General features: G+C 40.6%; 1 protein-coding gene and 1 long non-coding RNA gene across 21 annotated transcripts in view; one reads left to right on the top strand and one right to left on the bottom strand.

Moving 5' to 3' along the window:
* Positions 1 to 27,253, top strand: part of TCF4 (transcription factor 4) — a 344,633-nt gene that overhangs the window by 288,050 nt on the left and 29,330 nt on the right. For 15 of the 20 annotated variants that reach the window (XM_032470364.1, XM_032470356.1, XM_014557668.2 and 12 more), the window contains 7 exons: positions 834 to 939; positions 4,687 to 4,820; positions 10,571 to 10,703; positions 18,858 to 18,925; positions 20,060 to 20,138; positions 22,699 to 22,775; positions 25,514 to 25,717. In XM_032470364.1, coding sequence (XP_032326255.1) covers positions 834 to 939; positions 4,687 to 4,820; positions 10,571 to 10,703; positions 18,858 to 18,925; positions 20,060 to 20,138; positions 22,699 to 22,775; positions 25,514 to 25,717 — 801 coding nt within the window. The remainder of the gene's footprint in view (positions 1 to 833; positions 940 to 4,686; positions 4,821 to 10,570; positions 10,704 to 18,857; positions 18,926 to 20,059; positions 20,139 to 22,698; positions 22,776 to 25,513; positions 25,718 to 27,253) is intronic. The other 5 variants (XM_032470370.1, XM_032470362.1, XM_032470359.1 and 2 more) reach the window with 1 other exon arrangement.
* LOC116660589 lies at positions 4,457 to 26,547 on the bottom strand. The gene is made up of 4 exons (XR_004316161.1): positions 26,478 to 26,547; positions 18,631 to 18,635; positions 16,597 to 16,604; positions 4,457 to 4,468 (listed from the first exon to the last, which is right to left on the bottom strand). It is a non-coding gene; the product is annotated as an uncharacterized LOC116660589 (long non-coding RNA).

Here is a 27,253-nt window from a genome sequence, read left to right as displayed (position 1 = left end):
AAAGGCAAGGGGGGGGAACCAATTAAAGTTAAACTATACCTTATGAATTTATGCTTTTCTACTGTGCTGTCTTTTTTAAAGGAAACATAAATAAGAAAATACATGAGCTATTTTTACAAAGAACTGGTTCTCCAGGTCTCATGAGTATTAGTAAACGAATGTAAGTAAATTAGGGTTTTGGCATAGTGTTGAAGTTTATTGCACATACAAAGATAATAAGAACTGTAAAGGAGAGTGCTCCCCCCTTCCTGTGTACACACTCATTGTTGGTGGTCTGTGTAGATTTGGGCTGTTAATGGCCTTTTTGTGCATCTCTACAAAAAGCTAACACTATGGGAATTTAATATTCCGGGATATAGTCATCACTGTCTGTGGTCTGGATATAGTGCATTCATTTTCTCTCTTTCTGTCCCTCTGTCTCTCTCTCTTAATTTTAATCAAAACGTAAACAGGAGAAGCTTGGGGCATGTGTTCTCCTTTCTACCATTTACATGCTCATGGACCAACTATATTAAAAGGAATAATAATAATAATACAAGAATAATACCCTGTGGGTAGTATATATTTACAACTAGATGTAGTTCTCAACATTCTTGCCCGTGACTGGAAGACATCACACTTGGTTTTTCCACTCACACAAATCTACTCTGCATTTTTTGTTTGTTTGTTTGTTTTTGTGTATTCGGAAAGGGACGATGTTTCTAGGGTTCGACCCGATTTGGAAGGGCCGTGGTAGAAGCTTCGCCTCTGGTGCCTGCTTCTTCTAAAGTAATAGACCTTGAGATGCTTGGGTCAAGGCAGCAAGCCAGACTAAACGGGCTCTCGTTCTCCAGGTCTATGCTCCATCAGCAAGCACTGCCGACTACAACAGGGACTCGCCGGGCTACCCTTCCTCGAAACCAGCAGCCAGCACTTTCCCCAGCTCCTTCTTCATGCAAGGTAAGACGCTGCCTCTTCCGAGGGGGGGACCCCCGGGTGGGTCTTCTCACGTCATAGGTGGGGGCCAGGGAGTGCCGCTCTGGGACTCAGGAAACGGAACACAAGGCAAGTGTAGAACATTCAAGGTCGTGCTCTTTTTTTTTTTTTTTTTTAGTAATTCAGTGCATTAAAAAAATAATTAATTATAGCTTCACAAAGACTTATTTTTTTTAAATGAAAGCCCCTGGCACAGTCATGAGTTGAGGTTAGACTGGTTTGCTTACTTGGAACAGATGCTTCTTTGGGGATGGATGGCCTTCCACACCTCATCATTTCGGCATCTTCACTCCCCGAGAAGAGCATGTGTGTGTTGCAAAGTGCTTTGGTTCCGTGTGTATTTTGAGCATCCTGGATTTAGCCACCTGGGAGAAAATTGTCCTCAGATATAACTTTATGTAAAAATGTTGGCCACTTAATAATTTATAAGTAAGAATGAGTGTCCCACTTAAGATGAAGTTACCCATCTAATGTCTGGGATATCATTTCATTACACAGCAGAAGTTCTGTCTAAAACATACTGATTTAGGGCCAAAGACCCAGCTTTTTTCCCAGACGAACACAGAAAATTACAGCTTTGTGGTAGATAAAGTGTACTTAATTCATTTAATTGTCCCGTGTTTTTAATTAAATGCACATGGATGTGTGTTCCCTGAGCTTATAGTCTTAGCCCTCATATTACAGCTCCTTTCTGCTGCTTGAAAAAGACTGTGAAATGGTTGAAATGACAGCAGCTACTTATGAGAAGAGACAGTCCAGAGTATGCAGCTAAGGCTCCCTCCCCGCTATGCTTGGGACACTTACTGTCAAAATGTGATGATCTTGTTGCTAAGTTAATACTCTGAAATTCAGATATGGAATTCACCAAGAAACCCTGTATGCAAACTTTAACTCTTTTTGCCTGGCTGTGAAAATCTCGAGTGTGCCTTGGCCAAGTGCCATGGGATTTCCTTCGTCTTTCTCCTCAAGGAAGGACCATGTCACAGGAAGGAGGGGCCGCTGGGGCAGCAAGTCCTCCCAGGGGAAGCAGCTTGACATCACATTTAGATGACAGTGGGCACACTCAGAGTCATTCTGATCAGAGGGATTGGCTTCCTCTCCCTTCAGATGGCTAGCTCTTTCAGGTTGTTAGTTCCCACGTGAAATTCCACGGAGAATCTATAAAATTGAATCGAATGGGTCCCTCAGGAATAGAGAACTGGTTCTGCACGTAATCCTGTTGCCCAGGATCTTGCATCTCTGTGACCTGTCCTGGGTGTCCCTTTCTCTCAAAGGGACCAGCAGGTACGTCACCTGAGTGTGTTCTGTGCCGTGACCAAAGGTGTATCCCCTTTGGCTATAAGTAGCAGCCACGTGGACATCAGCACATCTTTCTTTTGTGACCAGAGGAACAGGGCTGCCAGTGCCTACAGAGGTTGTCAGCTCCAGGTCTCATCACTCGAAACAGAACTTCACTGAGAAAATTAACAGGATAGATCTCTTCTGTCTGCCTTCAGGAAGCTCGCTTGCTTGAATCTTGCACACTGCAAGGGGAGATGGGGTGGATTAGAACCACAGGCTCTTCTCCATAGCAGACCATCCAAAATATGGGGAACAAATTTGCTTTTCTGCATGTGAATACCCAAAAGGCAAAAAAAAATGTTTTTTTAGTTGAGCCCAGTTGATCTGCACACACCTAATTCTATTCTTTCCAAACAGCATTATGCCAAGATCATGGGATGTGATACATGTGAATTTACTGTGAAAAGCTTAATTTATGTAAAATATGTATTTTTGTAGGTCTGCATTGAGTAGAGTGTCTGCATTAACAAATCCTAAATGTATTTCCATATAGTGCATCATGTTAGAATGTTTCAGGAAACTCTTGTTTAATGATAGATATTCTCAATTTATCTGTCGTGCACACCATCTATTTGAAATGTTGGTGGTCTTAAACTTCACATTTGAATTTAAGTTGACATCTAAACTTCCACAATCTCAGGGCTAGATCTTAAGTCCATGAATAATAACTTTCTGGAATTTCTACGCTTTTACATTATGTTCATAGTAATATACATCACGATCCCACTTCACATCGGTTTCCCTCGATAAGGGTCCCCGGTGCCCTGAGATTTCAAGGAAATGCAGTTTAGGTGAAAGATATTCAGAGACTGTCGGTAACATATTTTAAACCCACTCCTTACTGGTGACCTCTTATTTTTGACTTTAACTTCCATCTTCTAGTTAAAACTCTTAAGTTGTCCAAATCACAGATGTGATTTTGCTTCGGTAGTTCTTGATTATTACAGATTATTCCTCCCTGTCCTGAAACCATTCCAGTTTTCTGAATTCTAACTTCCGGATTTAAAAACTCAGTGAGAAAAAAGCTTTAATGAAACAGTGTCAGATTTAACTTGCCTACTGTCTGCATTTTCAAAAGGCATGTAAATAACATATAAGATGAAAATAACCTTATTTTTAAGGGCAGCACTGCCTGCCGTTCAGTTAACACCTAGCTCATGGCCTCAGATATATCTGGCACTCAAAATAGTTTCTGTTAAACTATTGAAAGAAAGAGAAACTGAATTCAGCAGTAGCCTAAAGCCTCTGCTCCCTTAACCTGAGAAGCGCAAACCAGGCAGTAGAAATCTCAATAGTAACTTGTAAGTCAACAGGCCCAGAGAATGAAAAATAAAATCTGTAGGAATATTTTTAATATGTTGTTTAAAAAAGAGATTAACTTGATATGAAAAGATATAATTTTAAACCTCATTTTAATTCACAGTTTTATAAAATCCAGGGGCTCTCAAAATTACCTATAGCGTAATATCTACCTTATGATATGTGTGTACCCCTTTCATTGCTACTGAAGGCTTAAGATGCCCATATAAACTATATACCAAAATATAAACATTTAAAAAGAAAACAAAAACTCAGAACTATCCTTGAGACAGCCCTTCCCTACATACCATAGTGTAATTTCAGCTTGAATTCTGTCTACAACGTGTGTTACAAAAATGAAATCCAACCTTTTAAATCAGAGATATTCTTTTTCACTATTACCTTTTGGTTTTTTTAATTTTATTGAAGTATAGTCGATTTACAATGTGTCCATTCCTGATGTATAGCATAGTAATTCATTTATACATATATATGTATTCCTTTGCGTATTCTTTTTCATTATAGGCCATTACAAGGTTTGAATATAGATCATGTTATACAGTAGGACCTTATTGTTTATCTTTTTTACGTATAGTAGTTTGTGTCTGTATGCTTTTAAAACCTGTGAATTTGCCAGTTCTGTAATATCTCAAGTGTTTTATTTTCACCTCAAAATTTAGAAACAATTTAATTTTTAGTGGGTTTTCACAATCTCGTTTTCTACTTGGTTTTCATAGGAAAAAAAAAAGTCAGGGGACCCTCTAAGAAATGTTTCCTTTAGCATTAGCTACCTTGCTGACTTGACACAACTGTCAGTAGAAATGTGTTCTGTTCTTTTACAGTTGGATTTTTACTAAGAACCCTTTAACTTTGTTAAATATTTATATTTGTTTAGCAGTATAGAGCCATTTGGGGGAAAAAATAGCAATGACTGTCTTCTGATGTAATCTGCTCACCAACACAAAGATGAATACACAACAGGCAGTCATTTTGAAATATATGAAAAAACCCAGTTCTATAAGGCAAGGCTGACTGCCTCTGAAAAGTCATGGTTTTCTTTGTCCTTTACAGATGGCCATCACAGCAGTGACCCTTGGAGCTCCTCCAGTGGGATGAATCAGCCTGGCTATGGAGGGATGTTGGGCAATTCTTCTCATATTCCACAGTCTAGCAGCTACTGCAGCCTGCATCCACACGAACGTTTGGTAAGGCAGATTCACTTGGTAATGGGGATAACACAGCGAGTTTATCAAATCTCAGCCTGTCTTTGCAAGCATGTACCCAAGGACGCTGTCAGTGAATGTAAAAATGGCACACACCCATTTTTCTTACAGTTGCGTTGTTTTCTGTGATCAAAGACAGAACTCAATCAGATCACCTTTGCAAGCCCTTCCGGATTTTCTTAGTCATTCTTCTTCTTTTTATTGCGTTTTGTTCTGTGCTTTCTTTTATCACAATGTCAGCTTCCTTTGGTACATAAATACACACTGTATTTGCGTTGCACAACTTTAGCCATGGTGGTTCTTTCTTTCCTTTTTTTCTTTTTTTTTTCTATTGTTGTCATTGTTGTTTGCCATCTGTATTTTTGAAGGATACACTGCAGGGGGCAGAGTGACAGTCAGTAGACTTTGAAAGTAGGTGATGCATCTCCCACGGGCATTTCCATTTCCTTTCAACCAGCTTCTGTAGCCGGTGAGAGCTTTGAAGCGTTGTACCACACCCGAAGGCAGGAGTTCATCTTTCCTACATGCTCCCGTCAGGTGACAGCAACCATGGGGTTCCTATGTAGATCAGATTCCCAATTTTCAGTATTTTAGCTTGATTTCCACACCCTCCGGTATCCCCCTGGTGCTCTGTTGAAAACTGCTGGACTGTAGAATTTCTCTTTCTTTTCTTATGAAAGTTGCCATTCTGCCCGGCACCTGCACTCCATCCTCATACGTCTCTTCTTTCTGGAGGAAGCAGCTCACCTGATGTGTTTCTAGCCTCAAAAACTACCTCAGCCCAGAATCCACTTGTGAACTTAAGTGGAGGGAAGTCTGTCACTTAAGTGGAGGGAAGAGCACTTCCGGAACGTGAGTTAGGTTTGGGATGCAGATAATATGGGACTGAGTCCCTTGTGCAATAAAATAGCTTTTAAAAGGTGTGAACCTCTAGTCCTGCAAATACAAGACTAGGACAAATCCGGCGATTCTTAGTGGTGCTTACACTACTCTTCTTCACCTTGCAATGTGCCCCCTTTTCTTCTCATATCCAGACGTATGTTTCTTTCTCTGTTCTAATACAGAAGATAGTATTTTCTCGATTTCTGTGGTCTTTTTTCACTGAGCCACCTGGGGATATAGAAAAGGTGACTTCTATTCTATTCTGATTATGGAAAACATTCCAGAAGGGAAGATTTCTGATATCCTTGAAAATATCTATTTCGTTGGTCCTAGTGACGGAAACACTGTGTGGTCAATTAGCTTTTCCGCTAAAGAGAGACAAATGATGGAGATAGAATTGGCCTTTTTATATCATCTCCCAAGTTTGAATGTGTAAATCACAAACTATCTCAGATTTCAGCACATTTTCAATAAATAACAGATGACTTACTCCCAAATTCCCTTTTCTCCCACCTCCTACTGGGAAGGTATTAGTGTGAAGGCTTAAAGAAATAGCACTTATTGTTATACTGGAATTTCTCCTCCGCTAACACTCTTTTTTTCTCCATCATCATTTTGCACTTCTCTAAGGAGCTCAAGATCAAAACTGTATGTGTCCTATGAGCAAGGAAAATTTTGATTACAAACAAGATTTCAGCACTATACTCATATGTTGGAATTTCAGTCCTTTTAAGAGGAGTCCATTTGACATTTATTTTTATTCCCTCCTGTATTTTTTTCCTTCCTATCAGGCTGTAGGATTTTGACTTGGGTGGTTTGATTTTATGCCAATCAGTTTCACTGCATGGGAGACGAAATGTGCTCACATGCACAAAAAGTATAATTTTAAAAAGGAAGCTAACTATATCCCTTTTAGGAAAAGTTTGCTGAACCCAAATAGTACTTTCAAGCACGAGGAAAGATTATTTTGAAAAAGTAACCCAATAGGTGGTATCAGATGCCGTATTTCTAATGTCATTTATCCATCGCAAAAGAGTTTTCGTTCTTAAGATGATCAGTTAGCCGATCTTAGAGATTAGGGGTTTTGTTTTTAAAAAGGGCAAGTGAATTAGGTCTCTAATGAATTTTCTCACTGATAGGGAAACTATTGAATTATTATATCTAGTATTTATTATAAGTTCAGTATTTAACTATTCAAAAATCTCTTGCTAAAGTGACTTAAAAATCTGACACTGATTGAGGATAATTTGAGTATACAGTAGGTGGTTAGTGTCCTTCCACTGGAAAGTAAGGGAAGTTCCTTACAGTTTTCTTCTGTAGCTTTTGCCCAGGTCCATACTGAACAAAGGAGTATTTTGAGACAAGGAAGCTTTCCTTGGGTTATTTTGGGTATAATTTGGCCAAATTAGCATGCCTCTGAATGTAAAACCTTTTAGAAACATCATTGCCTTTATCACTGTATACCTTGTTAGGATATGTAATTGCAAAGCTTAAAATTCATTTATTTCAGTAGCAACTGTCAAGGCCCCGGTTTTGATTCTTTAAATCCCCTTTACATTCTCAGCCTCTACAACAGTCCCGCAGCGCATCACCGCTTTGACACAGATACACATACAGACTCACTCAGAAGGATGGAGTTTGTGGTTAAGCTTTGGAGTGGGCTGTTGTAGGAGATTTAAGTTTGGAACGACTTGGCAGAGTTCTTTTTAAAAATAGGATTGAGTCCCTCCAGTCTGGTGTGGTTTAGGCATGGTCTTTGTGCCACAGAGTGAACTGGGAGTCTGGAATTTTAATATAAAGGAAATTCTGTTGTCTTTTATAATTTGTAACAGAAACCCTTCCTTACCCCAATCTCAGCGGGGGTGATTTTGCCCCACGGGGAGCATTTGGTAAATGTCTGGAGACATTTTGGGATGTGACAACTCAGCAGGGTGTACTAGGCGCCCCGAAACCAGGGATGTGGTGAACGTACTACAGTGCACAAGAGAAATCCCCACCCCTCCAGCCAGGAGTGATCTGGCACAAAAGTTCAACAGTGCCAGGGCTGTGAAACCCTGCCTTAGCCCAAAGTATGACTTTATTCTTAGCGTGTGCTAACAGTTAACTGTATTTTCTAATCTTGGAATCATCAATGCACAGGTTGATAAAAACATCACTTATGGAAAAATTTTCAACACTTAGTCTATCAATAGAGTCCAAATACACTATAATTGGGTATCATAAGTAAAAATAAATAAACAAATAGTGGGCATGTAAAACCATAACACTTAATCATACTTCCCCTTTCCTTGCCTTTGTAGCGAGCAGGACAGACAGCATTAATTGCTGGAGCAAGAAAAACTAAGAGGACCTCTTCTAGTTGACCCCTAAATGCTCCAAGAGGGACGTTATTCACGTATCACTAATATTCTCTGTGGTGTATTTATTGCATCTTTGACTAACAGTAGTTTTCAAGATACTTTTCCATGTAAAATAATCTAGTTATAAATCTCATTAGCTTCTTTCAGCATCTAATTTTCTGAGTCTCTAAAAATAACTAATTTATGTGAATTGCATCGGTTTCCCCATTAAAATCTTTGGGGAAGAACTTTTTTTTTTAATTCTCTGAACTCAGTGTTTTTTTTTTTTTTTTCTTTGTCTGTCAAATCCTGAATTACTGCCCATTTTACACCAAATAAAAAGAGTCTAAAAATTCTCACTGATGCGATAAGTTTTTTCCTGTCTTATCCTGGGATGATTATAGTTATTTAAATATTTTTCAGAATTCTTTTCCTCTGTTTTGATTTTTGCAAGCTTGGGACTGGTTTATAAGGTGATTCTACGCTTCAGAAACTCAGCATGGAGTAGGACTGTGTAGAAGTGAAGTCAAACTGTCATTTTAGTTCTCTTTTTCTTTGTCCATAGTCTGTTTCTTTTTCTCCACATTATTATAGTCTTTAGCTCTCAAGCAAAAATAGCTCTTCTAAGTTTGGTCTTCCATGGCTTATCCAGTTTTTTAGGTCAGTTGTACAATGGACTGGGCCCACTCTATCATTCTTTGGAGAAAATTTCATGGACTGCATGGCATATTCCGTAAGTGGGAAGTAGAAATGAGTTTAGCAGATGACCTAAGGAATTTTTTGGTCAAGCAAAGAGATCCATGAAATTTAAAAGTGTGAAAGGCCTTCTTGGGAAATGGGAATGGTTTGAGGACATCACCCCAGCTTCTTCTCTGAAGCTGACCTTCCAGTTGGACTGTTTGGGATGTGCAGAAGTAATATTTTCAAAGGCATCATCCATGTCCTTGGCAGACCTAACTCCAAAATGTAGAGTCGTTTTCTAGACTGCTGAGTTGTCCCTCACATCAGTAGCATTTCAGTCCAGTGTTTCTTAAACACTTAACTGGTAAGCAGTGTTCTCTGAGGCTGTGGGGTGAGTGTGTCCAGCACTCAGGCACGAGTTTTGGGGTGCAGTGCTAAAGGCTGTATTCAGGACCCCCTCATAGGGAGTTTACCAAAACGGCGGAAATGCCCTTGAAAGGGAAAGCATGGAAAAGCAACATTTAATTAAGTATTGAATGGCGCAGTGCAGAATGTGAGTGCATCAGGGATTCAGAGAGAAGAGATTGTGGAAGAACTAGAAGTAAGGGATCCCCAAGAAAGTGGTGGCACCCAAGATGGGCCTCACAGAATAAACAGGGGGCTACCAGACACGGGGTTTCACTCCCTGTGGATAGATGTCTGGGCTGTAAGCTTCCCTGACTTTCAGCATCATATTCAGTCTCTAATTTTGGCAGACTCTCTAATCATGATCTAATAAAGATCCACAGCCCAGTAATATATTACATATAGGGAAAAAGTGTATTTTAGCTTAAATATTTTTCCTTTAGATGTCTGTAATGCACTCAAATGCCTGTAAGATTAACTTTTTAAGCCACCTTTTTTTATCCTGAAAAGGAAAATAGCTCAATTTTTATAAATAACCATGTTCCTGGTAGTGATCTGCTCATTCCACAGCAAGTGGTTGGGGAGCCACTAATTTGCTACCTTGCAGGCACTGTGCTGTGTCCCCAGGAAAAGCAGCTTATGTGGACAATTACCATAATAGTCGAACCCCAAGCCAAGCCTTAAACTAAATGATTCTGTAACGGTGATGTTCTTTCTCCATAGTCAGCTACACGGTGGATTGCTATTGGAGAGGATGTGTAAAGAAAGAACTAAAATAAGTTGTTCTCAGTTCATTCGTTCCAGGGTAATTCAATATAGTCATTTTTTTAAGGCTTTACATATTGATGCTTTCGAGAGGTATTTAATCATTACTGCTTTTTCAATTTTTCATTTACCATTTTGTTCTTACTAGAGCTCAGATCAAGATGATCCAATTTGGTAGGAAGACTTGTGACTGGTTATTCTTTGCCAGTGAGTGTCCGGAAAGTCAGGATGAAGCATAATGTTAAACCCTGTGGGTCATGGTGGTGTTTTATCCATTATCTTTTGGAGTCCGTCTTATTTGACCAATAGGCCGTACAGAAAAGTGACAGCAGTGATGGTCTTTCATGTTCCTGAAGTCTTGGACACTGCTTTTTAAGCCGTCGTTTTTAGATTTGGCGATTGTGCTCATTTCTCAGTGTTCTCTGTTGCCACTGTATTCCTCTAGATTTGATGCAAACCCAAAGCAACTATGTGTCTTTGTATTTTATTATTTGAAAAATGAAAGCCGTCAGATCTAAGCAAGATGAATTCTTGGATATTTTGCAATTCTGAGGGCTGTCTCCATGGCAAAATGAAGAGTTCTGAAAGAAATATTAGAAAACTAACCCACTAAATATTTTATGATTGAACGTGGCCCCCTATTTCTGCTTCTTGTTCCAGAGCTATCCATCACACTCCTCAGCAGACATCAATTCCAGTCTTCCTCCGATGTCCACCTTCCACCGTAGTGGTACAAACCATTACAGCACCTCCTCCTGTACACCTCCTGCCAACGGGACAGACAGTATAATGGGTGAGTCACAGAAATGCCAGTTCTGATGCGATGTCAACAGCCAGTGTCAGGTTTAATAACCCAAGACCTCTTTTTTTCCCCTCTCATAATTGAGCAGTAATCAAGCAATGAATTTTCATCACATGAACAAACGAACAGGCTCATGAACCAAACAGAAATTATCATCGACGTGACCATCGTCCCTTTTTTTTTGTCACAGAAAACTGAAATTTGGCTACTTTCTCCATTGGGAGTCATGAGAGTGAACAAAGGTTTAAATAGACAGAACTACCTTGTTTCTCACGCTCTCAAACAGCAAACAAAGTGAACTTTTCGAAGACAGACCACTGAAGATTAGTCAGATAGAATATGTGATAGTTCTAAGTAGTAGTTACTGGTCACCTCTCAAATTGCAGTCACCGTGCTAAGCTTTTAACCGTAGCACACCACCGTCTTCCAAAGACTAGTCCATGTGATAGTCATAGATGGTTATTAACAACTAACAGGAGGCTGCAGCACCGTGGCGTCCTTCCGAGGGGAAGGAGTGTTTGCTGACTTACGGGAGAGGGGACACCTGGGCATCCGTGGACCAGACGTTATTTGCTGCTTTTGCTCAGGAAATTTACTAACGAGTTAAGACCTAAGCAGAATGCCCCTGTCAAATAAACTGAGCCATCCTCTACTCAGTTTTCGTGACGTCCGTTGTGGTCCTTTCCCTAGGTTACCCCACTAACACTCTCCTCTTGAAGGAAGAGCTAGGCAAGATGTCCAGCTGCCCCAGGAGGAAAAGTCCGAGCTGGCCAAGGAGGCAGCCACCGCCTTCGGAATGTGCCTTTGACAGCCTTGTCACTCAGATGAGTGGCGCAGTCTGACGCTCCAGGATCGTATTAAAACCTCAGACTTCCACTGGTCACCTCCTACCTTTGGTTCTAGCCCCAGCCCACACCTTGCTAGGTCTTGAGCTCACTTCCAGTGGGTCGCTGATGAGAACACTAACTTGTGTGGTTTAGAGAGAAGACTGTGTGGCCCACTGACACTGGTCTTCAGTCCCCTTGGCCCTTTGCAGTTTCTTTCATTTTCTTTAGTCTCTGGAACTTCAGGACGTGATGTGAATCACTTACGTGGGAGAGTTTTTGATGAAAGTGAAGAGATGTGTTTTGAAATGTTGCAAATATAATTCTGTCTAAATAATACACTGCCCGCTTACTCAGTAATACACTTCACACGTGAGATGAGCCGCCCAGCAGCCCTTCGCTCTCATGTCTCACTGAGAGGCGAATTTGGGAAAGAGTTTCCATTTTCGTAACTTTTCATAACAAAGCTTCCACCAATGCGTTGCATCAGTTTGACCTTGGAGGGCTCTGGACAGAGGTCGCAGGGGGAAGTTTTGTTAGCTATCAAGGCAGTTTTGGCAGATCCGAAAAACAAGAAGAAAGAAAGAAGTGCAGAACTGAAAGAGTGAGAAAAGCACATTTCACTTCAATGTGGTTTGACGAATGGAAAGCCCCTTTCTGCAGTCATGAGGTCTGGTTATAAAGAAGGATGACTGGTCGTTCATTCTCTTACTGGGCAGATTTCCTGTCTACTTGTGGTTTGAGTAATTTTCTTTTTTTAGGAAGGTAGAAAGGTAGAGCAAAAGCTTGAGTGGAGGAAAGCAGACTCGGGCACTGTTTGGGGGAAAAAAAAATGATGTTGATTGATTTGCAGAGCAGTCTTCCTGGGAGAGGGGCAGTGTGACTTGAGAAGAAAGAGATGCTGTGACATGGGGTGGTTGCCTTCCCTGAGCTGTGGTCGGTGGAGCCACGAGTCTCAGTGGGAATGGAATTCGCTTTATTTAAGCCGGTTGGCTCATCACTGACTTGTAATTGCACAGAAATGTCTGCTCTCCTCCTTCGCTTGGTCTGGGCAGGGTGGAGTGACAGTAAGTGACTTCTCCTTACTGATGGGTTCAGCTACACACTCCAGATGGACTTGACTTGTTACACAGACCAGAGGGTCCTGTGGAAAGAGGGTCTAGGCAATGATAAAGGAGCTATCATTTTAAAAGAGGAAAGTGTGAGATTTTTGGAACACAGAAAAGGCTTTTTAGGAAAAACTTTATTGCATAAATGATCAGAATCATGGGTGTGCTTGTCAAAATCTACCAGCAGAATGTGAGAAAGCTTTATAATCTGGGAAAACAAGTAGACATGATAATTCAGCTTTTTGGAGGAACAGATCTTTATTAATTTGCATAAATATAGCTGTTACATTAGGATTACTTTAAGGGAGGGCATTCAGGAATGTTCATCCTCGAAGTACTATGTCCTCTGATTCCTTAAGTGAAAATACAGAGGAAAATGTGAGCATCACAATAAGCCTTCCTATTGTGCGGGGTCCAAGTGGCCCATGTTTCTTTGCATTTTAATTCCCTTAGGCTTTGGTTTGATTTTCAGAGTGTGGGAGAAGCCAGGGATGGCAGCATCTCTGTGTAGCCAGAAGAGAAGATTTCTCTTCTGATGTTAGTGGTTCTTCCCTCACAAGCAGTATGGATTAATAGGGCACATCTGTAGACTTTTGAAAATATTTGGCATACACTCACTCATTCTGAAATGCAGGAAATAAAGAAATATTACATTGCCTGTATCTCAAAGAACAAACAGAGCTAATTAAGTCATTGGTAAATAGGGAACACATAGCCTGACACATGTTCGAGATTACACACGATTCTGTAGAAAATAACTCTGAGCAATACTAATGCCGTAAGAATGGGGTTCAAGCACTAACACATGGACATCACATTTTTCAAGTTTTCTTGGTGAAAAGTTGCAAGGCAATGCAATCTTTTCATAAATGGCGTTGATGTCTTAGGAAGCTGCGTTTTCAGTTTTCGGGGGGAGATCATTGCTCCATCTCTCAGTTTCATGTTATACTGTGTCTTCCTGGCGATTCACGATTATCCTGAACTGATCATAGAACAACAGAATGCACGTGTGGAGGGAGGTGGAAACCCTAGAACCACCAGAAGGGACCCTCTGGAAGCATGCTCTTTGGCCTCTGGTTCTGTCCTCTGCTTCTCCAAGATGGAAGATACTCACTGACGCTTGAGATAGCTTGTGCTTGACTTGGAGAAATGGACATTGTTTCTTGTTTTGTGTTCTTTTGCCCTTTTAGTGTCCAATATCATTTTTTGAGAAATGCCGAGGAAGGACAAAACTGACTCAGATTGTATTAACGACAGGATTTTTTTGAGTGACACATTCATCCATGGACTTTTGAGAGAATTGCAGGGCAGAACACTTAACTTGTGACATACAGTCCACCACTTCTCTCTGAAGCCCTGCCAGCAACCTCTGGCCATTACATTAGACATGCCTGACTTGGAAGGGTCTTTAAGCCCCCTGAAATTGCATGACTATAGTGCGTGGGACACTCCCTGGATTCTTTAGTAGTTCAGCTGATGTGGCAGTCAGTTGAGGACAGAAGCTAAGTCTGGGGGCTTCAAGAGTTACTGCCATCAGAGCCTTTCAACTTGACTCCTACAACTTTCCCAGTGTGACGCTTCTGGGTGCTCAGGAGCACGACAGTCCAGTGCTTCTGCATGTGAGCTTGGGGACAGAGGAGGAAATGTAATAAGTTACTAGACACCACCTCTAGAGGGTAGAAATGTCTAGTTGATAGTAGCCGCATACATAGTACACGTAGATACCACTTATCTGCCTATTTCTCGCCTACCTGCAATAGCCAATAGCCCTTCCTGCTCAAAAGGATTGAGAGGCCCACCTACCATAACACGGTCCTCCGAGACGACCCAAGGGCAGGAGAGCCCCAGTTCCCCACTGGGAGATCCCGTTTGTAGACATTTCCAGAGCGTGACCACTTGTGGTCTGGAGCTACACAGCCTCCCTTCTCCTCGCAGGGAACTGGGCGTACAACTAGCATAGTGGCTATAATCACTGTTTTTGTTTTATTAGTCTTTAACCGGCCTCCTTTCTAATGCGTGGTATTTGCCGTGTTTCTAAACCTCAAACCAAACAGTGCTGAAGAAACAGACTACCAAGATTGATTTAATGCAACATATGCTAAAGATTACCCTGGAATATCTATCTGGTTCACGAATTAATCTGGCTGCAACTTCCACTTCTAATGACGTGTTTGTCTGACATGATGCATTTGAGCATGAGGCTTTTCTAGTAGGAACATTATGTCCATTTCCCCTTGGGGACTTGGTTTCACAGCAGTTTTCTTACGAGAGTGGTCACTTAAGATTCACTTTGTCTTTTACAAGAACCTTGGGCCTTCAGATACAGTTGGGCGAGGAAGAGTCACAGAGCGCAAGAATAAAATGAATTTTCCAGCAGTGTCGGGGTGTCTCAGTTACACAGACCACCAGCGGAGAACAGCAAACGGGTTTGACTTCAGTCTTCTCATCCATTTCCTGCACATGGTTGGTGGAGGGGCGGGGCGTCCCCCCAGCCCGAAATTCCTAGGAGTCCCTCCTGCTAAAAATTAGTGCACTGTAACCTGCATTTGAGTTTTTCTTCTAAAACCGTAGGTAGAAGGAATGCTGGAAATGCTCCTTCTTCTGTTACCTTTGTCGGGCAGCCAGTGACATTTTTACGCTGCTCCTGCGAGGTGAAGAACACAAGGGTCGCTTGGATTCAGTTCAGAAAAACCAAAATGTTCAGGCAGTCACTTTTGTTCAGGCAAAGGCGCTGTGAATTGCACTTCTTCCTGCTCTTGTATCTTCACGATGTACCCAGCCTGGGGGTGTGCGATAATGGGATAACACATTTCCCAAATTCTGTTTTTCAGTGGTTGGTCCCCAGGCACCACTCATCGTGATGCTTTGATGAGGGTGTGTGCTAATGGGAACCTGCCGTTTCTCCAAAGCTGAGATGGAGACTGAGGGTGGCCCCATATGGAGCCAGAGATGCAAGCCCTTCTTTCTGCTCCGTCTTCTAGCCAGCGGTGGCACCCGTGTTCAAGCCATCTGAACAATGCTTGGGTGGCTGGCAGTGCCGAGTCCTCCTACAAAATTACGGTTCCTCTTAATAACCGCTCGTCTTCCATCCATATTTGTGTTATAGCCCAACTAAGAGACTTGATTATCTTTTTCTCTTGAGCAAGAGAAATTGATAAAAGCTAAAAATCAATCCAGTCTTTATCAAGTAAGGGCAATGGGCTTTTATCTTTATTTCTGTTATATTGGGCATTTGGTAATTTCTCATGCCATCAGTGGACAAAAACTCAAATCCTGTGACATTAAAGGTGAAAAAGTGGATTGGATGAGCATGTGTTTGATTAGAAGTGTGGTTTGCTAAACGTGATCCATTCTGCAGTGTAGAAGAAATCTTGCCATTTGCAGATTTGAAATATATTGACTTCCTGATTGTTTATACCCTTTGACATATCAGGCGTACAAAGGAAAATCGTTAGGAGGAGGACCTATGTAGCTTAACATGTTCAGGGACTGTTGAGAATGTGTCTTTACCAGCCTTTCCTGGAACAGAACAAAAGGCATTCCAAGTGAAAGGGCAAACTGGTCCCAGCAAAATGCTTTGAAATTCAAGCCGTCGGGTTTGGTTCTCCAGCTGTTGCAAGGTGGAATGGCTTCGTGTTAAAAAATACTCTGTTCTTATCAGACTCATGGCTACCATGGGTAGCCTTTGTAGTTTTCTGAAACATTTTCACGACAATGTAGGGTAAGGAGTTAAATTCTGCCTTTAATTAGACTTCCTGAGTCCTAATATCTCCCTCTACAAAACAGGCATCAATAAAAAGTTTAGTTAGAAAGGTGTAGTGCGGAAGGATTGGCTCACTTCTGAGATACGATTTTTTTATGCCATATGTAATTTACTTTTTAAATGTCCCTAATATTTTATTGGTTTTCAATTCTTTCTGTTTGGCTTCATGAAAATACATTTTAAAACACTTATTATTCTCATTTTAAAGCTGTTCAAAGAAGAATTAATCTTCTGAAGACTACAATAGCAGCAAATTTGATCTGTAATTTTAGCAGTATCTTGTCCTCTTTGGGTTCAGTTTCTTTGTTAGATAATGTAATTTTTTTCCCAGCATGGCTTTGAACTTTTATTTCATGAAGATCTGTTTTCTAGTTAAGCAGATATCATAAATTATTTTGACTGATAAATCTAATTTTAAGTATAAATGATAATATTGCTTCTAGGGGAAAAATATATGTGTGTGTGTGTAATTGTCCCCAAATACCACGATAATACATGCTAAAAAAAGTTAGTGCTCTTTGTGTTTTCAAAATCTTTATTATTTTCTCTTTAGAATTGTCTTTAGTTTTTAAAGAATTCCTTAATGCAGAAAATTTTATTTTCACACCAGGTATAATTTCAGTTCTCTCTTATTTTATATGAGATATTTTTAATACTCTTGATATTTATGAGTTCCTTCTATTAGCTCAACTGTATGATGTGGACCCTCCTTTCAGAGGACTTTCTTATACATGAAATCCTTAGAACTAACAACTGATATATTTTTAATATAATGAATATATGACATGAACAAGAATAGGTTTGTTTTGTCAGAAGGTGACTGTGTTCTTTTGATCACATACCACTTTTCTTTCAGTTTTAGTAATTCACAGATGAATATGGGTGTGAGTTTTTGTTAACCAAATTAAGCACGCATCAAAAGGGTATCGAACTGTCATTCCCAACGTGTAAATATATAAAAATAACAAGCATAATTTAATGCTGCTAAGCAGAGGTCAGGAGAATGAAATTATAATCTAGAGAAAAAGATAATGTGACCACTTGAGATCTGATCCCACGACTGTTTTTCAGATCTGGGAGCTAAAGATGACACTTGTGTCAGAAAGACTGCCTTCTTGGGTTAAGGATGAGTTCAGGAATTCTAAAAAATGTAAATGTGTAATGAAGTTCTGCTTGGATTAATCAGTTGACTTAAGATTTTCTTTTCTTATTTCACAGAACAGTGAGAAACATCTTCCCCTGAAGTTTAATAGGTTTTATTTAAATATTATGTCTGTTTGCTTATGTTGAGGCCTTAATAAATGTAACAAAATAACACCACTGGCAGTACCATCTTACAAAGGCAAATTACCTTCAAAAGATACTTGAGAGGTAGAGCTGGCTCTGAATTACGTACTAGAATCTACATCCTTTTATTAACAGCGCAGTCATCCCTCGGAATCCTTCCAGCAGATTGGTTCCAGGACTCCCCCAGCCCCCACAGATACCAAAATCCAAGGATGCTCAAGTCCCTTATATAAAATGGTGTGGTATTTGCATATAACCCTCACACATCCTCTCATATACAGTGTATCATCTTTAGAGTATTTATAATACCTAATACAGTGTAAATGTTATGTACATAGTTGCCATGCATGGCAAATTCAAGGTTTGCTTTTGGTGGAGAACTTTCTGGAATTTTTTTTTTCTGAATATTTTTGACCCGAACCTGTGGATACAGAGGGCTGACTGTACTCTTTGCTCATCTGTTTTGTTGATAAAACCACCAGTGTTTGAGGTAACAGATCGCTTCATCATGATGTAGGCTTACTTTATCTCCAGAATTTGAGACAAGATTGACTTTGAGTAGCATGACGATTCAGATTCTTTCAGTGTGAACACAGACTTCAAATACGTGGAGAATATATGTTATTTAAAATGCTTAAAATATTTGCCCACCTAGGAAGCCAGGCCTGTTACAGATTATTTTTGGAACTCTGAAAGGAGTATCTCATTTTGCTATAGAGCAAGAATACTTTTTTTGATTTGAAAGTAGATGTAAATCATTCATGGTGACCATTCAATGCATTATGTAAAATACGACAAAAAGGCAAACGTTGAGGACTTCAGAGACCTGCAAGGACTGCGTAGTTTTTGGCAAGAAACTTCGTGTGCTCACCTGCTCCAGTTCACCACTAACCGCTCATACACAACAGGGGAGAACGTCATAGCAACCAGGACACTTTATCTTTAAACCAAGGTGTCAGATTTATATTTTATCTGTAAAAAAAAAAAGTAACATGAATATATTTGACATCTACCTCAGCAAACAAATTAATGCTAATTAAAGATTAATGTGTTGTAATTAGCATTAAAAATGCAATTAAATTGTGAGTAAATGGACCAGGAATAGAAAATTGTTAGACGTCTCACTGCCTAGTTTTTCATATTCTGCCTTTTGTTTTTGCAGCAAATAGAGGAAGCGGAGCAGCAGGCAGCTCCCAGACTGGAGATGCTCTGGGGAAGGCCCTTGCTTCGGTGAGGAAATATTGACTTTGGACTTCGTGTGTGCCATTGCAGAAGGCTTGAACTTTAATCAGAAGCGGGCATTTAGAATTTTAGAAAATGAATGGCAAACAGCTTTGGTTTTTGGGAAGGCGAGCTTCCTTGCATAATGCCCATTGGAAAATCTGAGGAGAGAGCTCTGAAGCTTCCAGCGTGTGGCTCGTCTCTCCCGTCTTGCCTCCTCTGCTAAGCAGTACTCGGTGACAGATTTGTGGGTATCCTTATGGCCTTTGAGAGTATAGATTTTCTATCTCATTGTCTTCTTTTCCTCTAAAGTCATTTGGGTGCTCACTGATTGACCAGCTAAGGCTGCCTTTGCAAAGGTCAGTTCTAAAACACTTTGAAAAAGACATTTAAAAAAACCTGACCGTACCGGAGATCCCTGAGGAATGGTCACAAGATTGGCACTCAGCTTCTCTGCTTTGCCTGCCCACCACCAGGAGGCTGGAGCCCAGCATTTCTTGCGTGTTCACTAGTGACAGATGGCACCCCTGCCTTCCTTCTCAGGGCGTGTACCTGGTGTCTTCAAAAGCGCAACGTGATCATTTGCAAATGTCAGTGGAGATGCGTTGCTCTAACGTGTTGTCTCTTCAGTTAGTTTTTTCTTACCATTGTGGGCATAAAATGAGTTTGATTTATATTAGCATTGTGACCTGAGGAGAAATTTCTCTTTAGTCTGGGCATTCATAGGCCTGGGGATCAGATGCCTTAAACATGGTGAAGAAGGAGTTGGACAGAAATCTTAGAGATGATGCTGTTGGACCTCTTGTTTTGTGGAGGAAGAAAGGGAGGTTTGGAGTATCCAGTTGGCTGGATGGCTGCACAGCCCTGGAAAGAGACAGGAGGAAAAGGGCTAGAATTATAGTCTGCTGCCCCAGGCCAGCTCTCCTCCCACCGTCTCATAGACCTTGATAGCTATTCTTTTGAAAAATTTAAGTAATTAAGTTTTTCATCTTAGAAGATTGGTACTGTAATGGATTGTTAAATGTATTTTGTAACTTGTAATTTTTAAACGAATTGCATGGACACTTGTTGGTTTAAAATTGTTGATTATTCATTTCCATTGATTGAGGGTTTGGTTTTTTTTTTTCTCCCCACTGTTTTAAGATCTATTCTCCAGATCACACTAACAACAGCTTTTCATCAAACCCTTCAACTCCTGTGGGCTCCCCTCCTTCTCTCTCAGGTACTGTACCTTAAATCTGTTGCATGCTATTTATAGAGTGATTTCCCCCTTAGACTTCCTGCTCTACCAGGTGGAAACCCACTCCCTCCGAAAGCTCAAAACATAGTATTTCCAAATAGACAGACAGGAAGGGGTGGGAGAGACAGACCGCTGTATGTAGTGGAAGCCATTTACATCCAGAACTTTTCTTAAAAATAACGTGTTTTTAAAATACCAGACATATGGAAAAGTTTACTTCTTAAAGTTTTCTGAGCTTCATAGAAGATACTCAACAGAATAATATACTCCAATGAAACATCTCAGTGAGAAAACCCGGTTAACATAGATGTAAACAGGAACATAGATTATGTGGTCACCAAATGTGGCTATGCAAAAAGATCATCTCCCACAGAAAGTTTAGACTTTTCAGCATCCCTCTTTAAAGTCCATGTTATTGGAATGTTAGACGAAAACTAATTGTGTCAATAGATTGTCATGTAACTCTATGGAGTAAAGGGGGGTGTTTGCCTTTAAAATATAACACAATAATATGACCTATGGCTTCAAATCATTAAATTATAAGATGTTAAATTATGTTAGGAAAGCATTGCATCTTTCAGGGCTCCATTTAAAGGACTCATTGCCCTTCCGATATAAATGCCTCCAGAATGCCCTGACTGGCGCCTGTCTCTGCTCTTTGGAAAGAGGACAGGTGCTTCTTAAAAAGACTAAGTGACATCTGTACCTGATCGATCCCTGACCTTACTGTAATTTATACTGGAGTCTCTTGCCTGAGTGTCGCCTCCTCGACCTGTATGTTATTCCCTGTCTGCAGCCCTGCCGTGGTCCATTCTACAGCAGGTTTCCTGGTAAAGAATGGGAGGCTTCAGATAGCCTCCAAGCTTTCAGAGTTGATGATCATGGCTCATGTGAGATTTAGTATCATCCTTTTCCAAACCTCCATTGACATGCGGGGGTCATAGAATAAAGAGGGAACTAGACCTGTAAGTCCATATATCCAGAGAGACCGAGTTGAAACGGGGAAGAGCCAGAGATGATATCAAGAGGATGATGGAACAGCAATGACAATTTCCCCATGACAGAAGAGGAACGCTCAGAATCGTTGTACCCTTCTGGTGTGGCACCATATTGTTAGGCGCTGGAAAACGAGCACAGGTGTTAATGTCCAGAGTCAGAGAAGGACCGAGACAACGTGGAGCCCCGTGAGGCCAGGGATGAGGGAGTCTGAGCAGGGAGCACGCCCAAGTTCCCCATTTCAAACAAAGCAGCTCTAATTTCATTTCTGTTATAATTTGGAGAAAGGAATACTCTGGAGTCTAATAAGGTGTGAGAACAGCGATCAGAGTCTCGTGCTCTGATTTACAGATGAACGTACGAAGCTCAGACAGGGCATGGGACCCACAGAGGAGCCCCCATCAGTAGCAACAGCAGAGCTTAGGCGAGAATCCAGGACTCACCAGTCTGCTGCTCCACTGCCGGGTTAAGGATGGGAAGGGGAAGTTACGGTACACAGATCATTCCAGAAAATGCCACAGACACCCCAAACCTGAGCAGCTTGCTCTCCGTGGAAGACACGGAAGCAAGGCCACTTTTGGGCTCCTGGAAACCCATCCTGGAAGACCACGTTAGGAAGAGAGAACTTTATGAAGATACAAATATGGGGACAGATTGCTATTTTCACACCGATGGCTCTGTCCAGATTCTGTCACTAAAAGTAATTGAACAAAATACTCTATTTTTATTTAACATAAAAATATACACACATGCACACCCAGAAATGGCAGGAAGAATGGATTTTTAAAGTGCTAACAGTGTCGGGGCTTGAAATTTGAGTGAGACCATAGATTTGTTTCTTTCTTGAATTATTTATTTTCTAAATTTTCTACACTGGGTGTGTATTATTTTAAATTTAAAAGTGGGTTTTTTTTAATTTAAAAGTGGTGAGGCATGTTATATTTATTATAGCAAGAATCTTTCTTTACCTTCAAGTTTAGTGAATTATTAAAAATATATTTTCTTCGGAAGAAACTGCTTACTTAATATTGTTGTTAAATTGAGCGTTTAAATTTCTGGTTTAGTGGCTCGCTGCCAGCTAATCTTATTTCCTTGAAATGTTTCTGAAGGCTTATCCTTTCTTGGGGATCATTTTAAAAATAAGTAGCAAAGCTATGTTTCATTGGTGAGAGAATTTTGGTTTTACAAACCGGCTTTGCGTGAAGGTGGTCACGAAAGTCCCCCTTTGCACTGTTCAAAGTACCTTGCCTGGATAGTGACGGTTTTCTCTCAAAGGGACGTTTCTCCAGCTAAAATTCAGAATCAACCAAATACTCCCTTTTAGGAAGAAGCCCGAGAGAATTCTGAGTCTATGTGAAGTCTGCATATTTAACATTTAAAATGCTTTTCCTTGCCCCCACATTCTCATATGGGCAGTTTACTTGTATTCATTTTATTGCCCCAATGGAAATTGACATTGCTGATTTCTGAAAGGACTGTTGAAAGTGTTGCTAAGATTATGTTGAAGATGATACAGGCTTTCTTGTAATTCCCACTTTCCTATCAGCAGGCACAGCCGTTTGGTCTAGAAATGGAGGGCAGGCCTCATCATCTCCTAACTATGAAGGACCCTTACACTCCTTGGTAAGTCATCCTCACTCTGGCCGTTCTTGGGCTGTGTTTCTCTTTATGCACTTTGTTCACCCTTCGAGATTCTTATTTTCACTGATAGGAACTTCTGGTGTGTAAGCCCGCAGGTTTGGTGAGAGCCAGAGATATCAGATTGTGTTTGTTCCTGTTTCTAGATTGTAACCCAGACACTGCTACAGTGTAAGCCCCCTTCCCCACCAGGCTCTAAAGATCTAGAACCAGATAAGAAATTAAAAATCCTGGAAGGATCATGGCCTCCCCCTGTCAAAGATTAGCTAACTCTCTGGAGCACTTGAAGGTTCTCTCTCTCTGCTTTGCTTTCCAGAATGACAGCTTTATAGCTTTCTTCTTGACCCCTAAGTGGGAAGCCTTCTGCCTATTTCTTCGTTCACTTTGTTTCTCACAGAAATCCAGTAATATCATTAAATCTCTGTAGTAGGGGATAGCTGAAAATGTCCCTGGGGGTTACTAATATTATAAACACTCACATGAAGATTCAGTGCTTGACGCTCAACTCAAGGAGGAAGGGCCTGGAAATATGCGTGAAACAACACTGCTCTGTGCACTGCCTGGTCCGTATGTGAGTCAAATGGGGAGGAGAATGGAGCAGACAGGAGCTGGCCTTCAGGGTGGGGTTTCCCTTTTCTCCCCCAAATTTCGAGGTGGGACGTGGATGAGGGCATGGATTTATCTACCTACCTGTCTCAATTCATGTCGTCTTGTGGGTCATTCTGGGGTTCCTTTTTCCCTTTTGGCTTACAACGTAAATTAAGGAAAACCTGAAAACGAAAGCACAGAGGTGGGTCCCCCCTTTGTTGTGCTCTTCCTTGCTGGTCGCGTGTGAACCATCCACCTTCCGGATTTTAGCCAGTAAGGCCGCACAGAGTGAGACAGCGTAAGCACCACCTCCACTCAGTTCTCTTTGAGTTCTCAACACTCAAGGGGAGACCCCCAAGCAGAAATTGCCCTCCACCAGGGAGCTGTGAGCCAGAAGGATGATAGGCATGTGAATTATTTCGCTTCATGCTCACACTTACACTGGGAAGTATGAATCTGCTTTCCCGTTTTTATCAATTAAGAAGCGTAGACTCAAAAGAAGTTTAGTAACTTTTCCAAGGTCACATAAGCAGCAGAGCTAGGAGGCCCCTAACACCAAAGCCCACCGAATCAGCATGCTCTGTACCATAGACTAACTGTATTAGACACACATTCTTTCTCATGCAGTGGAGCCAGCCCATCTGTTTGCACAGCCCACTGGAAATCAGAGTGGAGTGCAGCATGATCCGGTACAGGAGGCACTAGATTTGAAGTCAGAAGACTTCGATTGCAACCCTGACTTCCCCATTTCCTTGCAGTGTGACGTTGAGAATTAATTCCCTTAATTTCTCTGAGCCTCGTTTGCACATCTCTGTGGAAGGGCTAATAATGTCTTCCCTGCTTGCTTACATGTGTAGAATGGGGATTCAGTGGGGTGGGAAATTTTACAGGGACCACTGGAGAGTGGTATGCAGATGGTTATTTGATACCATTAGTGATCATGCTGAACAAAACGAATATCCATCGACATGTCCTTTCTCTTCACCGAAGACCATTGTATAGGCTTTATCTGGTTGCCAAAAACTAGGATCCTAATGGCTGAGGTGAAAATAAAAGATCAGTTGGTTTTTAATTGTGTAAGGTAGTGAATTCTATACTATACAGTCAGGGCTTTGGAATCAACTGGAAACCCCCAGTGAACAGTACAGCCAAGTCTTTGTGATTTTCAGTCCTGAAATCTCATAGCACTTCGGTTGACAGAATTTTTGCAGTGTTTTTTCTGTAACCATTTTGAGTTTCTGCTCCCCTCTACACACACACAAGCTAGTAATACGAGGAAGCAAGGAACACAGGTAAAAATCGTTAGTGCTCAGTAAGAAAGTACAGTCTGTGTGCATTCACCTTTTCCTGACTTGATACTTACACTGTATCATATGCCACAGAGGAGATGGAGGAAATAGGTCTTCAGGAAGATAGATTAGTTGGGAAACCATAAATAGGTCATCTTTCCATTGTTAATTCTTTGAAATCTTTACCCATTTTCTACCAGAAAGTTTCTTAAAATCAATAAATGTGTTTTGTTTTGTTTTGTTTTTTCGGAAGTAAATCTAAATTCTTTTTCTTTTGTTTTTTAAATTGAAGTACAGTCAATTACAATGTGTCAGTCTCTGGTGTGCAGCGCAATGTCCCAGTCATGCATATACATACATATATTCGTTTTCGCATTTTTTTATTAAAGAAGGTTATTACAAGATACTGAACATAGTTTCCTGTGCTGTACAGAAAAAACTTTTTTTAATCTATTTTTATATATAGTGGCTAACATTTGTAAATCTCAAACTCCCCAAATTTATCCCTTCTCAGCCCCTAAGTTCTCTTTCAAGCTAATGCAATACAGTATAGTGTATGTACACTATGTACATACACTGTATGTACACAGTGTCCTGGAAGAATTCCTGAATTTTACTTTGTTCACAAGAAGATAACACTCTAATTCTAACCTTAACAATCTTCACGAGTTTTCTAGGAAGGTCACTGTTTATTTTTATTATCATTTTATTTTAAGGAAATAAACTATCTTGGAAACATATATTCAGAGACCCACAATGTGGTTTGTGTCAACTCAGGTCTTCCTTAGATAACCTACGCAGGTATTTCAGACTAAATCAGATTTCACGTCATTTGTTACCCAACAGCAAAGCCGAATTGAAGACCGCTTAGAAAGACTGGACGATGCTATTCACGTCCTCCGGAACCACGCAGTGGGCCCGTCCACGGCCATGCCCGGTGGTCATGGGGACATGCACGGAATCATTGGACCTTCTCATAATGGAGCGATGGGTGGTCTGGCCTCAGGGTATGGAACCGGTCTTCTTTCCGCCAACAGACATTCACTCATGGTAAGTGACGAAGCCTGGGGACTCCAGCTATCGTATAGAATTAGAATTTCAGGGACAAATACTATGGCTGCAGTTTTTTTTTTTTTCTTTTTTAAACAGCTTAATTGAGATATCATTCATTTAACCTACAGTTCACCCGTTTTCGACTTCACAATTCAGTGTGTTCTACGTATATTCACAGGGTTATGCCGCCATCATCACCATATTCTAATTTCAGAACATTTTACCCCTGCACAAAGGAAAGAAAGTCCCCATGCCTGTCAGCAGTCACTCACCATCCTTCCCTCTTCTAGTCCCTGACAACTCCCCAGCTGCTTTCTGCCTCTGTGAATTTGCCTATTCTAGGTACATCCCATCAGTGGATTCATACAATATGTGGTGGTCTTTTCTGACCTGCTTATTTCACTTGGCATAATGTGAAGGTTTATATGTGTTTTATCATTTATCAGAGCGGCGTGCATTTGTATTGCCAAAAAAGATTCCATTGTCTAGATAGACATTAAATGTATCCATTCATCAGGTAATGGATATTCGGATTATTTCCAGTCTTCGGCTATTATGAACGATGTTTCTATGAACGTTCATGTACTAGTTTTTGTGTGGACTCATGTTTTCATTTCACTGAAGTATAAACTTAGGAGATCATTGCGGAGTCATTCATTACTGGTGTGTGAAATTCTTCATCTTGGTGACTTCAGCTAAAGGTCCCAACTTATGTTCATGTTACATTGCTGGCATTTCAGACGTGAATAGGTTGGACTTTTATTATTATTATTATTATTATTATTATTAAAGAAGCTAAGTCAGTGTCTTTTGATTCTGAGTATGGGAGGTAGAAATACACGGTGTGTCTGTCTAAATATAGGATGTGGGATTGTGTGATTTAAGTATATCATGGTTTTACCACTACTTAGTCATGAATGAGTATTTATTTGAATAATATTTAAGTAGATTTGTCCATATTGCAATTGAAATTTCCGTTTTTGCCCATTACTTTTGGAAAGGATGTGGGAGTACATCCTTTTTTGGGTGATTATGAAGGTTCAGCAAATCTCCGTAACAAAATATTAAGTGATGACAGTAATGAGGTGACGGAACGGGTGGAGAATTTGACGTTACTAGTCATGCTGTGTAATTCTGTTCCTTATAACCTTCCCCCTGATCAGCAAACACCTTATAGGTGTTCTGTACCTTATGGGCTCTCAAAAAGTTGCTTGGATGAAGGTCTGTTTTCCATTATCACTAGAGCATCTCTTGTTTAAAGATGATTCCAGAAGGAGAATGCAAAATAAGTCTAGGTTATTCTGAGACTCTCGTAAGTTCTTTCCTTGCTCAGTAATATTCTTCTGCCCTTCCCTACGATTTCTCTTAATAAAAGGCTAGGATTAAGAGTAACATCCTGAGCGGTGTATTATGGAAACCTGCAACCAATTTGAAACCAAAAATACTGGTTTATAAATAGAAGCAATGAACTCACTTCTAAAACGTGTAAAGATATTTCTGAATGCCAAAGCTAAATCTTTTTTTTTTTTCTTT

This window comes from Camelus ferus, chromosome 30, assembly GCF_009834535.1.
Source record: "Camelus ferus isolate YT-003-E chromosome 30, BCGSAC_Cfer_1.0, whole genome shotgun sequence".
Lineage (NCBI taxonomy): Eukaryota > Metazoa > Chordata > Mammalia > Artiodactyla > Camelidae > Camelus > Camelus ferus.
This window is presented reverse-complemented; position numbering and strand designations above follow the sequence as displayed.